General features: G+C 43.3%; 2 protein-coding genes across 2 annotated transcripts; both read left to right on the top strand.

The window, feature by feature from the left end:
- Positions 1 to 6,957: 6,957 nt before the first annotated feature.
- On the top strand, positions 6,958 to 7,944 carry LOC125111410 (olfactory receptor 51L1-like). The gene has a single exon (XM_047753357.1). It carries the CDS (start codon positions 6,958 to 6,960, stop codon positions 7,942 to 7,944), a length of 987 nt encoding a protein of 328 aa, XP_047609313.1.
- A 302-nt stretch (positions 7,945 to 8,246) lies between these two features.
- Positions 8,247 to 13,951, top strand: LOC125111409 (olfactory receptor 52Z1-like). The gene is made up of 3 exons (XM_047753356.1): positions 8,247 to 8,262; positions 8,333 to 8,422; positions 12,990 to 13,951. The coding sequence occupies exons 1-3, from the start codon at positions 8,247 to 8,249 to the stop codon at positions 13,949 to 13,951; spliced, it is 1,068 nt and encodes a 355-aa protein (XP_047609312.1).
- Positions 13,952 to 14,787: the final 836 nt, after the last annotated feature.

Here is a 14,787-nt window from a genome sequence, read left to right as displayed (position 1 = left end):
TTAAAATGGTGAAATGATCAAACACTAAGAGCATCAGTCCTGCTACCAAATAGCTGAGGACCAGACTTGACAGCAGAAAACTAGGTCAGAGTCTTCAACACTTAGAGCTGAGAAAGGGTCAGCTCAGGGAGTTGCAAGATGCGAACGTCCATAACGTCTGTTTAATTGGGATCAAAAGATTTGGGGACGGAGACGCTATTAGGACAAGAGAAAAGGAGGTGCCAGTCACGTTTAGAATTTTGCAAAAACTGCAGCCATCACACAGCGGCGTCCTGAGATAAGGAAGGTGTGGGTGAACACGATTCGTTTTAAATGTAGTTGTAAACATTTATTTATTTGACTTCTTATACATTTAAGAAGAGACAGCCCGTCTGGGGTTTGGTGTACATGCCAGGGCTCCGATGATAAAAGTGCCCTTGGAAAATGAACTTGGAAGTGATGGTCATGAACACGGTTTGGGGGTCATGGGGGCGGGTGTGTTGGAAAGGAAATAGTAGGCGTACCCCGAAAAGCTTGAACAGTATAACAGGGTACAACGGAATTACCGAAAATAATCTGAAAAAGAAGGGAACAAAATATTAAGGGAACATGACGTCAATGAAGCCAAACGGGAAGGTGTTTTAAGGAGGGAAACGAGTGTGTCAAAACCGTGTGACAGTGGCTTCACCTGGGTACTGCAAGTATCCTTTGCTTTAGAAAAGCAACGGAAAACTCACCAGGGACAGGGTTTGCGCAGTGGCAGAAATTAACTCTTTAAACTTTATTTTAAATGAACTTCAGACTTGCTGTTCAGAAAAGGTACCAAAAATAAAATCACCCAATCCCGCCCCCCCATAAACCTTGTTCTTATTTAAAGACCTTTTTTATCCCCATCTCCCATCCTAGGTGGCGGCTTTTCTGCTGTCCTGCACTCTAGATCCTCCAGCCAATATGTCACACAAATAGAACCGCATAAGCATGTGTTTTTGTTCCTGACTTTAACTATAACGTCTTTTGTTTGAGGTTCATCCATGTGGCAGCACATATCAGCACTTTATTTTTATTGTGCCAAGTCTTCGGGGTATGTGACACTCTTTTTTCCTAAACGGTTAAACAATGGATACTTATTTATCGAAGCAGTGACCAGTTTCTAGGGAACCTCTCACAGGTTACTCTGGGGGTACAATGTACAAGGTGCCCCTTCTTGTCCCTTGTGCATTTCCCAGGCCAGCAAGCACAGAGCTCCGGACTGTCCGCGTGGCACATGCTGTCGCTGTTCTTTTTCACTCCAGGGCAGCCGTCCGGTCACTAGCTGAAGGATGCTCATCCCCTGTTGTGTGGCTCTTATGAGCAAGGCAGTGATAAGCTTTCACATACGAGTCTTTGTGAGGACAGGGTTCCATCCTCTTGTGTAGACACCTAAGAGTAGGTCCTGTGATAACTGTTTTTTAGCATTTGGAGACTATTCTCCAAAGCTGCTGCAATGTTTTCTAGTCCCTTTGACAACACAGATGATTGAGATTTTCCCGTTACAGCATCAACACATTATTCTTTATCTTTTGAATATAACCATTCTATAGGTGTGAATGGGCTGATGGTTTTGATCTGCATTTCCTTAAGGACTACAAATGGATAATGCAGTCTCCCTTGTCTTTTTATTACTGAGTTTTAAGAGCTACTTACACCTTCTGCATATGATGAGTCCCCTTAACAGACATTCAATTTGCAAACATTTTCTTCCAACCTGCGGGTTTTCTTTTCGCCTTCTCGAGAGCGTCTTTGTAGCACAAAAAAATTTAATTTCAATTGTTCTTTTTTTATCAATTTTTAAGAATCTTACTCTTCTCATTCGTTATTACATACCGATCCTGAAAACTGTACCAAGCGCTGCATCTCAGGATGGCCGCCTCCAGGCCCTCACCATTTGCACTTCCCAGCACTTCCGTGGTCCTCTCCTTCACACCCATGACACTGCTGCTACCCTGCACCTGTTTGGTGAGAGGCTCGCTCACACCTTATGTGACCACGGTCAGTGTGCACGCCTCCCTGCCTCTGTGATGAAGCCCACTGCTTGCTGGGTTGTAAAAACCAAGCAGATGTGAGAGAAAACACTCAGATTTGTCATCATAAAAAGTAGAAAAGGAAGGTAATACCTATAACATAAGTGGTAGATGAATCATATTAACGCTAAAATAACACGCTATGTACATGAGAAAAGCAACCACAGGCCCCGCTCATCATACTGTACCTTCTCTGCCTCTCTAGTCATGACCAGTCTCTTTCTGAGCAGTGTATCTCTCCCAGCTTTATCGTGGCAGTTGCCTCTGTAACAACTAGTATTTAGAATCAGGGAAGCCATATAAAAACGACTTCCCTTCCAACCGAGATTCCTTTTATGTCTTTTTCTTGGAATACTGTTCAGGGATACAAAAGAACGAAATTCTGCCACCTGCAACAATGCGGATGGACCTAGAAAGTATTATGCTCAGTGAAATAATCAAGGAAGGCAAATATTCTTTATCGCTTATATCTAGAATCTAAAAAACAAAACAAACAAATGCATATAAGAATTACATTGAGGCTTCCCGTCATGGCTCAGTGGTTAAAGAATCTGACTAGGAACCATGAGGTTGAGGGTTCGATTCCCGGCATTGCTCAGTGGGTTAAGGATCCGGCGTTGCCGTGAGCTGTGGTGCAGGTCGCAGATGAGGCTTGGATCTTGTGTTTCTGTGTGTGGCTGTGGTGTAGGCCGGCAGCTACAGCTCCGATTGGACCTCTAGCCTGGGAACCTCCATATGCTGTGGGTGTGGTCCTAAAAAGACAAAAGACAGAAAAAAAAAGAATTAAATTGATGTGGGGCAGATTAGCAGAAGAGAATGCAATTTAATTGTGTCCACACAAAGGCCTCACAGATCAGGGGCCTAAGAAGGGACCAAGGCAGGCAGCTTTTATACTTTTTATACGGAAGCACAATAAACCTGTGAGGAATTGACAGTACAAAGTTTAGGATAAGAAAGTGGGAAGTAACAGAGTTTATTTCTTCAGGGTGCTTGGCCCCGAGTTCCCTGGCTCTGATGATAGAGGTGTCTCTACCTCCTGGTGCAGGGGTACCTTCCACATCGGAGGCTTAGGTCCCGCTTTCGGACGGCAGAGGTGAGGATGTTCCTGCACCAGCCGTTTCTCACGTAACTTTCATTCAAAACGTGCAGTACCCCATCGTGCATATTTGGGGCAGCTTGCCTCGAGCCCCAATAATGCCTAAGCCATTTAAAAAACTTAAGTCCTTTGGCTAAGTTTATTAAAGTGACCCATTATTGTACTGGACATTTCCTCCAAGATAGCACATCGCCTTTCTGTCTTCTGCCTGTGTACACGATCATGGAATCTTGCACCGTCCTTAATGTTGATATTCTGAAGTGCTACGGTTAACATTTATCATTTTCATAATGCATGTACTGATGCCCATGCTAGTTACTTATCTATATAAAAATGTAACATTTGGGGGCAACTTTCTTCTTGAGACTTTCCTATCAAGACAAATCTATATTCAATCATTGCCCCATCTCCTATCCATTCACTAGGTTTTCCTTGTTCCTATCTTGAGAGCCCACATCCAACTTTCTTACCTGGAATAACACACGTGTCCCGCCTTAGGTTATAACATAGGCACAGAAAGAAGAAAATTTCAACTGTCATTTACGTTTTTTTATCCTGTTTAAATATAATCACCACTGTCACTAAGACTGTCAGCAGCAGCAACACCCTCACCGCTCTCACTACTTAAATCAGTTCATATTTAGTTTGCTCAGTCATCTCCATACTATTTAAATTTGTGAAGTATTATAGTCTTCCTAAATTAGTGTGGTATAGTCAGAGCAGCATCAACCTGACCCGGAATTATTACTATGCATAACATAACTCTAGGGCTTTTTATTTTGTTCCCTAGTTTGTTTCCTTTTTTTTTTTTTTGCCGAGAAGGTCAGTTTAAAAACACACTATCATTAAATAGGGTGAAAGAAATAAGTTAGCATGTTTAAAAAGAACAAACAAAAAGCTTATTGGACTATTTTATAATTACTAAAATAATTAGTAAAATAAAATATCCTCTAATTAGGATAAAAGCAAGTCTATATAGCTATACAATACTGTCCACTCAGAATAGAGGCTTTAGCTGCATAAAATCTTCCATGAGTGGCTTAAAATCCTAATTTGGACAGAAAAATACTAACCGCACAAAAGTCAGATTTATGTATGCCTTATAAAGCGATAGAAGAAAACAGCTGCATGGGTTTTATGGGCTCTGGGGAGCCACTCAGTAACTTGGACTCGACAAACACGATGCTCACAGGGAAGCCTCAAAAGAATTCAGACATAGGCTGGTGTGCACACAGGTGCACACACGCACAGACACACACACAGGCACAGACACACATGCATGCACACACACGCAGACACACCCAAATAAGTGCCTGCTCCTGGACATAATTTAGGAGAATTTCCCTTATATTTACGGCTCCAAAGTACTCATCTACCATCTCACCTGGAAAACTAGGTATCTCTTTTGCTTCTAATTGAAATTCCAGGAGAGGAGAGCTTTTAAAAGGTAATTCTTCCTCCTGGATTTTATTTCCTCTAAGTTTTTTCTGCATAATTAGATCAAGGCCTTTGGAAGTCTGCTTTCTTTTGAGGGCTTTGGTTCACATACCTTTTCCAAATTTGTAAATTTCTCTGATTCACCAGATTTCAAAAATGACCAATGGAGATATTAAGTGCAAGCAAAATATCACCACGAAATAGCTACAAATGCCATGCCACCATTCTAGGACGAATTCTTTGGATCTTATTTATTAAATTTATGACCCTTAAATTTCTCCTCATTGTTTTTGTAGAAAGTAGCACAGATTCAGGCTACATACTCGTTCTTAAAATATAGCAAAGAAACATGCAGCACTCTCCTGAGAAATACTATGAATAACCAATGTTTCTGAGAAGATTTAATAAACCAGGGTTTTAAATTCTTTTCCTGTTGATTTTCTTTTTTTTTTTTTTTTGGCCATACCCATGGCATGTGGAAGTTCCCAGGCCCGGGATCCAACCTGTGCCATGGCGGCAACTCAAGCAGGATCCTCAACACACTGCGTCCAAGAGCTCCCTTAGATTCTTAGCATGAGTCACCTACTCTGTTCTCACACAGCCCCTGTTATAGGTTGTGTTACTGTTACTGCCCACGGTTTATACTTTTCAAACTAAGGCTGGAAGAGAATAAATTTATCGTCCAAGGACATGCAGCTATGGAACCCAAGGACGACCCATGCGTTTAAACTTTACGTAATGATACAGTGGGTTAAGGAAATCAGCATCCAGTATGGCAAGATTCACAGCGCGCACAATCTCTTTTAGCCACTGCGTTAAAGAGCCCGGCTGCTCAACTGCTATTTCTTAGGAGAGTCCCTTTACTACTCTAGGCCTGATACTTCATCAGAAAAATAAGAGTAGACATTTTTGCGTAGGGGTTTCGTAAGTTTTATGGCGCGAATCTTAAAAAGTGCTACTGTCCTGGGGGCAAAGCATTATTCCTTTCAGCAGATGTTGGCTGTTCTCAGGATGGTGGAAATCCTGCTTCCTCCAAACGGGGAACTCACTGCATTAAGAGGAATACAATGTGGCCGTGCACGGACCACAGTGAAACTAGAGTCATTTTTCAAAAGCTTGAATGGGATCCTACCATTGACCATCTCAAAACATAGACACATAGACGCCGAAAATCAGCACCCCTACATTTATTTGTTTATTTAGGAATTATATAAAACTGTCCTAAATGTACTTAGCTCTGCAGGTTTATTTCAGAATACCTCTCAAATCGAGCCTCTATCCACATTCAAAATCTCTTCTGTAAATTACTACAGATTCCAAAACTCATCACCCTCCTCTTGGCTTCATGATTTTTCTGCCTTTCTTTCCTTCCCCACCACACAATCCTGGGTCGACATTTTCCCACCCTTAGGACCTCAGCTTAAATATTACCTCCCAGGGAGCTTTTGCTAACATAATACATGTATTTCCATAGCATTAATCAGTTTATATTTTGACTACCAAAAACAGTGTCTAGAATGGGCAGTTTTGTAGGCATCAATCCATATCTATATATATTATATACAGTGTGTGTATGTTAAAAATAAATTTATAACTTAACCCAAATAGCTCCTTAAGGCAGGACACTTTAGCAGATTATTCATTTAACGCCACATCATTAAGATATTTTAAAAATTTAAAAAAAAAACTTAAGTCAGAAAACAGAAGCAATTTAGCCATTACCTTACAGCCAGTGTCAGATGTAGGACTAGAATATGAATTTCCTGAGCGCCAGTCTTGCTCTTTGGTCCACACTCTTAAGATTAAGAGAGGAAACCAGATACAGAAAGAGCGGAGCCATGGATATATTGTAACAGGACGCTGGTAGATTCTAATTTAACCACAGGCGTGAGTCTGTTTTCTCTGAAAGGACAGGGACTCGATGTGGGTGACACTCCTGTGTCCCTGTTTCCATCACGCGGTTTCCTCAATGAACATGAAGGAAGATGCCAACCATCAGTATAAGGGAGGGGTCGTCCCTTTCCCAACCTCTTCCCCTTGAGTTTAATCTTCAACCTAGTTTTAGGCTGTCCTCTCATGCAGCCATACCACATACTACCTTAAAAAAAAAAAAGGAAGCTAAGTTCAGATACGCTGCTTATGGATGCTATTTTGTATACTGATTAAAATAGTGTTAATGCGGAAATTAAATAGCTAATGCGAATTTTATCTTAGAACTTCTGTATACAATTTTACTAGTGCCTGAATGTTTTTCTTTGACTATAGGGTTTCAAAGGTAGAGAGAGGAATTCATGCGGAAAAACAGCATAAGCACAGAATGGAGATGTTTTTATGAAATACGCATCTTGGCGATGATGTGCTAATCCAGACTCTCTCGTCCTAGAGATGGCAGGCGACCCACTCCTGGACATCAAATTAGACGGCATGGTTTTTTTCAACAGCAGTTCCTACAAACCCTTTCTTCTGACCGGCTTCCCCGGAGCGGAAGCCTCACACCCTGTGATTTCCGTGCTGTTTTGTGTCCTCTACCTAATTGCGCTGACGGGGAACCTCACCATCCTGGGGATTGTCTGGGTGGAAGAGTCACTTCACGCACCCATGTACCTTTTCCTCGCCATGCTGGCTGCGAGCGACCTGGGCCTCTGTGCCGCCACCATGCCCACCCTGCTGCAGCTTTTCTGGTTCAATGTCCGTGAAATAGACGTGGATGCCTGCCTCGTCCAGATGTTCTTCATCCACGCCTTCTCCCTCACGGAGTCAGGCACCCTGCTCACCATGGCTTTGGACCGCTACGTGGCCATCTCCACCCCACTCAGGTACACGACTCTGCTGACCAGTTCCACCATCGCAAACATCGGTGTGGGGCTTCTGGCACGGGCTGTGGCTGTGATCTTCCCAGGACCCTTTCTCATCAAGAGACTGAGGTTTTGTGAAGCCAACGTGCTTTCCCACTCCTACTGCCTGCACCCGGACATCATCAAACTCTCCTGTTCAGACCCCCGCATCAGCAGCATCTACGGCCTCGTCATCATTCTCATCACTTTCGGAGTGGACGCTGCCCTCATTCTTCTCTCGTACGTGAAGATTCTCATCACTGTGCTAGGCATCGCTTCCCGGGAAGGACAACGCAAGGCCCTTAACACGTGCGTCTCCCACGTCTGTGCTGTGCTGCTGCTCTACGTCCCCATGATAGGGGTGTCCGCTATCCATCGCTTTGGGGACCATGTCCCACCCGTGGTGCACGTTATCATGGGCTATGTATACCTGCTGATGCCTCCTGTCCTCAACCCCGTGGTATACTGCATTAAAACCCAGGAGATCCGTACCCGGATTCTGGGTAATTTGCTGAAATTACAGCAGAAAGGACGTTAACGTCATTCACACATTTCTGGAGTAATCATAGGAAATTCGTGTCTAACTTGGGCAAAGAAAACATACGTCACTGAGAAACAGTCCTGTGTTTACAATCCTTCCGCATGTGTTTTATTCCCCTCAAATTTTTGAAATCGGCAACATTGTACGACTTGCTATTTCCCTCCAATAACTTACCTAAAAGCAGCTGCTATGTACCTGTACACATAAAGGGTGAATGCTCAATAATCTCCGAAGTCAGAAAGCCACAGACACACGAGCACATACAGGGTCACCCATAAAACTGTGCCTGTGTGAACAGGATGACGCAAAGGAACGGTCATAATTAGGATGTAAGTGGGTTGCGGATGTCGAACTTGCTTCTAACGCATACTATCTTCACAAACAGCGAAAGATGGTATTCGGGCAGGGGGTGAGGTGCCTACGGCCACTTCTGCGTACAAATCACTCCCCCCAGCCCTTACCACGGGTGGAGACGGTAAGGAAAAGCTGGCAGGAGATGACGGCACCTACAATGCTATGCACCTAAGACTGCGCCATAGAATCGACCATTCAAGAACCTACATGCTCACAGAGTCTTTCTGTGCTAACTAGTAAGTTTCTAAAAAAGCCACCTCAGCTGACCTAATTCTACTCTGGGTCTCTAGTAACTATAGTTAAAACTATTACCCTCCAATTATTATATGTGAACTTATTCTACACCTTTTGTCACATATGAAACATCATCTCTGAACACCACTGAAAGATCTCCAAAGGCTGGAGATAATACGGCCCCGCTTAGTTAATGGAAATATTAGGTAAATTTCCATCATATATTTAACAGATACCCTTGAGCTTCTAAACATTGAGGACATAGCAATGGGTATATACAGGCCACAATCACTGTCTTCGTGGCGACTACAACAAGTGGAATTAGGAAAACACCTTGAAATCAAGTATCAGTGGAAACTGAACCACGTCTTCTTACTCCACCAATTGAAAAATACCCATCACGTTTGGGGAGTAATGACTCTGGATGAACGTGTCACCCAGGCTCATCTCAGAGACAAGTACCTCTGAGTTGACTGTGGACACGGTCACACTGCACGTACCTGGTTCCCAGGGTCAAGTCTCAGATATTTGAGAGCTGCCCAGATATCCTGGAGAGGATGAGACCCACCAGCTGTCCAGTCAATAATCTTCCCATAATAGAAATAATGCAGGCTTCTGCTTTCCTCACTTAATGGCCTTGCTTATATCACGTTATCTAGCTCCAAGGATTAAGAAGATCATGGCTTAAAAAGATGGCTTGCTAGGTTATCAAGGAAAATAAGGAAAATACCAAGTCGTATTTCTTTGACTAGTTACTAAGCATCTGCAGACTTTGCTAAGTGCTTCACATTTGTCATCTTGTAAACGTGACCGAGAGAGGGTACGGTTTATCACACCCAATTGACAGAAGAGGACATTAAGCCTCAAAGGCCTATCGGTTCCCAGGCATAGAACTATGACCACGGTACTTGTCTCCTCCATCCCAAACCATTCAAACGATGTTGAAACTAATAATGAACCTTTCACTGAACCGCAGCAAGTGGCAGTCCGTTCCCAAACTAGATCGGTGCCATCTGTCCTTTTCGACACCTTCACCTAAAAATGAAACTCCTCACATGATTTTTTTTTAAGTGAACGCAAGATGTTCTTCCCAAGGTGAATGGATAAACTGTGCTACACCAATACAACAGAATGCGATTCAGGAATAAAAATAAGCTATCAAGCCGCAAAAAGGTGTCAGAAACCCTTAAGTACATATTGCTAAGTAAAAGAAGCCAATAGGAAAAGGCTAATAACACAGTATGATTCCCACCAACGATATGCCGTTATGGAAAACAAAAACCAAAAAACTACGGAGACAAAAAAGATCAGTAGTTGTCAGAGGGATTAGAGGGAGGGAGGGATAAACAGAACACAGGGGGTCTGCAGGGCGGTGAAACCGTCGCATAGGATGCTGTACTTTAGATGCATGCATGTCACTGTCCCTTTGTGAAAACTCATAGAATGTACAACACAACAGGGGAGGCTGAAGGAAACCATGAACTGTAGTTAATAAAGTGTCAATATGGGCTTATCAACTGTAACAACGGGATTTCAACAGTGCAAGATGTTACTGTTAAGACAAAACTGGGTGGATGCGGTCAAAGGGATATACGTAAACGCTATACTGTCGACTTATTTTTTCTGTAAAACTCACACTGCTCTATAAGGTGATATATGTTAATTTTTATTAAAAGGCTTCCTTTGAAAAATGGGGTTTCTTCAAATTTTCTGTCATACTTTTCCCTCAGGGAAACTTTAAATTATACCAACAAAAGAGAAATGGTAACGTCTGGACATATATTAAAAGAGCCTCAACAGTTGGGCTTTGTCATAAAAGATGTTCTGTTGCAGAAAAGGCCTGGCCTAGGAAATTGTATGTTTTATAGGATTCTAAGGCCTGCATACTGAGCTGGGAAAACAATGCGCTGGGATAGAAAATTGTCATATGCAGTGTAAAACTGGAAAATACTATTTTAATTATTTCACAAGTATAAAAGGTAAATTTAGTCAACTAACCTAATTACTGATGGTGGTTCTCAGGTATAAAAGCAGTCACCCAGCATAAAATACCCAAAAGACTTTCCAGCCCAGAGGTTATTCCCTGGGCTCTTTTTATGGAAATCTGGTACAAAACAGTTGAATCTACACGTGTGTCTCTCTGAAGCCTTATAAGCTAATGGGACTTTTTACCTCGAGCTACGACTCTCACTGTGGGAGATACTAAGAGGAGATTCCAGACCTGCCTTTTTGTGTTTCAGTGGTCTAGAAAAATCATGCATCTGAAAGGTACCTCTGAACAGTTTGGTGGGGAAAACTGTGGCTTCTGCAGTCAGGATCCTTGGATTTCAAAGCAGGCTTTACGTATTCATTAGCAACGTAACCTTGGCCAAGTCCTTCAGTGCCTGAGTTTCCTTCCGTGTGAAATCAGGATACTAACAACGGTATAGCAGTGGTGACCATACAGCTGGATAATCCATGTCCAGTGGTGAGAATAGTTTTCTGAAGCCATTCAGCATCTTGTACGGACTGATAAATCTCTGCAGTGATTATTTATTTTCACCATCACTGCTGTGTGGCTGTTCCTGTGCTGATATCCGATACGTCCTCTACAGAACCTGCTGACACCTGCGCGGGTGTCATCCACCAAAGACAGGCGACACGAGCAGAGAGCGGATAAATGAAGCAAGGCTTCCGCCTTGCGAGGTTAATGAAATGGTGGCTCAACTCCATATTCTAACGAAATAATCATTCAAAAAATCTCTCCCTGGGAGTTTTCGTTAAAAGTCACTCACCTACTCTATGTGTTTGCCTCTTGATAAAAATTTTTGTCTTTCCTTCCTTGCCTGAATTTTATGAAGGGGGGGAAGAGAAAGAGAGAGCGAGCATGATAAATATGTGTTGATAATGTAATAATGGACTCTACTTCCTTGAAAAGGGCTGGGATAATGTACAAAGGATTTCATTTAACTCAGGGATGACTGCTAGGTTTCCTGAAATGCAGGGTAGTTTTCCACCTGCTGGACGGTGTGACAGCCTCCCATGAAAGGGGAAGCCCACGCAGATTCCAGATTTTTGTGGTTCTTTTAAATGAAATAACATTTATCATCCATAACTTTAAAATTCCCCAGGGCTGCTGTCAAGAAGCGTTGATACACATATATACATGGCGCCTTTGCCAAGAGTACTGCTTTTGATTACAAACCTGATGGACTGGATTCGTGTTTCATAGTCCTGGAAAAAAGATAAATTTGTATTTGGGTAATTTTTTTAGAAAACAGGTCTTATTTTACAATTTTGATACATTAACGACTGCTGCCGTTAAAGAAAAGTTGCAAAAATTTGATCTTATTCTTTTGTTGGTGAAGATGAAAATTGTAGTTACTCTACTTTGCAGAAGTTTCTTTCAGTGACAGGTGCTGAATACTGCTGACTTTTTTCAGTGAGTTTTCTTGTTCTGAATTTTGTACTCTGCACTCTCAATTTTGTCTCCTTTGACTCCATTTCATGATACTGAGAACTAGTCTTATTACAGTATGGATAATAATTTTTTTTGCACAGCAGTTTAAACATTATGTTAATTTTACCATTATCTTCAAGGGTTCAGAAGAGGGCCAGATCGGTAAAACTTTTTTCTTTATTGCGGAAAAAAAAAATGAGTCCAAGGGAAAATCTCTGACTCCTTCCGATGGGAAACAAGAATTCAGTGTTCATGCTGCCTCCTGTTATTTTAGAGCCTACCATTCAAGGCATCTCCTTCCCATTTGTCCACTGAAGAATGGAACATTAATTACCTCCAATCTTCTCCTCATTGTTACAAAGGCAAAGGAGAGAGAAAAACTGTTTTTTCGTATTTAAGAATTTCTTTTTTTTGCCATTTCGTGGGCCGCACCCGCGGCATATTGAGATTGCCAGGCTAGGGGTCAAATCCGAACTGTAGCCACCAGCCTACACCACAGCCACAGCAATGCTGGGATCCGAGCCGAGTCTGCAACCTACACCACAGCTCACGGCAACGCCGGATCCCTAACCCACTGAGCAAGGCCGGGGATTGAACCCACAACCTCATGGTTCCTAGTCAGATTCGTTAACCACTGAGCCACGACAGGAACTTCGTATTTAAGAATTTCTTATCCACTTAGAGGTAAAACCGTACACATAGAACAGTTAAACGATCAAAAGACATAGGCATAAATTATGCACTGATAACAACTGGCATCACAAAAAATAAGATTCATCTCTTAATTTTCCTGATTCACAGTTGTTGTTTTTTTTCCCAGAGAGCAAAAGATGTCCCATAAAAAGGGAGTGGTTTACCCACTATCCTTCGGTTATCCAGCAGCTTTTCTCAAACCGCTTTATTCCCCTACTTTATCATACCAAAATCAATGGCCAAGACTGGACTAAGAGGAAGGAACAAATGCTCTTTCTGTCCTGCCACTTACTCGAGCCCTTTCCCTCTGTTTCCCACGTAGCAGACGCCGGCCACGTCTCTATAACCACATCCAACCACACATCGGCTCGCCTTACTGCGTTTTTGCTGACTGGGGTCCCAGGGCTCGAAGGCTCCCACATCTGGCTCTCCATCCCTTTCGGCGTCATGTACCTTTTGGCTGTGATCGGCAACGGCCTGGTGACGGCCCTGGTGGTCTGGGACAGAAGCCTCCACGAGCCCATGTATGTCTTCCTGGCCATGCTGGCACTCAACGATGCCCTCCTCTGTACTGTCACGGTGCCCAAAATGCTTCTCATTTTCTGGCAGGGCCCCTCCCCGTCGACCTTTCCAGCCTGCCTCGCACAGATGTTTTTTGTTCACGCTCTGTTCCTTTCCGAGTCTGCGGTCCTGCTGGCCATGGCTGTGGACCGCTGCGTGGCTATCTGTGCGCCCCTGCATTATGCCACTCTCATCACGGGCTCTCTCATCGGCAAGGTGGGCCTGGCTCTGGTGGCTCGAAGTGTGGCTGTGGTCACCCCCGGCGTCCTCCTCATTCTCCGACTGCGCTTCTGCCACAGCAACATCATCCGCCACACCTACTGTGAGAACATGGGCATTGCCAAGCTGGCCTGCAATGACATTGCCCCTAACAGCATTTACGGGCTCACGGCTGCCCTCCTCACCACGGGCTTGGACTTTGTCCTCATCTCCCTGTCGTACTGCTTAATTCTGAGAACAGTCTTCCGACTCCCTTCTAAGGAGGCCAGGACAAAGGCCTTGGGGACCTGCGGAGCTCATGGATGTGTCATCCTGATATTCTATTCTCTGGCTTTCTTTTCCTTCTTTACCCATCGCTTTGGAAACCACGTACCCAAGCATACCCTGATCCTCCTGGCAAACCTCTACTTACTGGTGCCACCCACCATGAACCCCATCGTGTATGGAGCAAAGACAAAACAGATAAGGATGCGAGTGCTAGGCCTTTGCAGCCGTGCAGAATGATCCAAAGGTAAGGAAGCAACAAGGAACGGGGCAGTCTGGGGGAAAAAACAGGCCTAAATGTCAGGTCTGAACCATCCTGGGCAGATGTATCCCCAGAACACCTAACCGCCGCATAGCAATTTACAAACTGGTGTTTCCCAATGTCATCTTCCCGATTTGGGGTAAACGGGAAGCTACAAGGAACTGCCCTGGCACCATCAAGAATTATCTCAACATATTAAGGTAATCTGCCATTGCAATTCTGTAACAGCATAGGGCATTTAAATATCTTTTTTGTAGTAAGTAATGCCTCTTCTAGGTCAGTCTGCCATAGACAAAATACAAACCTCAGGAGTTCCCTGGTGGCCTACTGGTTAAGGACCTGGCATTGTCACTGCTGGGGCACACATTTAATCTCTGGCCTGGGAACTTCCATATGCTACAGGTGCAGCCAAAGAAAACATGCATATGGGGCCAGGGATTAGTTTGGATCCCAGGCACATCATGACATCCACAGGACCCAGAATATACAAATAATTAATAAATATTTGTTTAGTGAATAAATGCCTGACTCAAAAATAAATGCTAATGATTTTATGTAACACATCTCCTGACATGTCTTTGTTTGTATAGGACCTAGAATGAAACTATTTCTTCTCCTTTCATCTCAAAAACTTCTCCTTTAGCTTCCAGAAGTCTATTTCTTACCTTCTGCAATACTTAGTAAAATAAAGATTCTTTTGGTAACAAATGATAGAAATTTACTCTGGGTAGATTAAGTAAACAAGAAGCAGGCCATTTTACGGAAACCTTCCACATGATGCCGTGACAGCCAAGGATGAGCTGAATCCCGACAG

This window comes from Phacochoerus africanus, chromosome 11 (assembly GCF_016906955.1).
Source record: "Phacochoerus africanus isolate WHEZ1 chromosome 11, ROS_Pafr_v1, whole genome shotgun sequence".
NCBI classification, from domain to species: Eukaryota; Metazoa; Chordata; class Mammalia; order Artiodactyla; family Suidae; genus Phacochoerus; species Phacochoerus africanus.
This window is presented reverse-complemented; position numbering and strand designations above follow the sequence as displayed.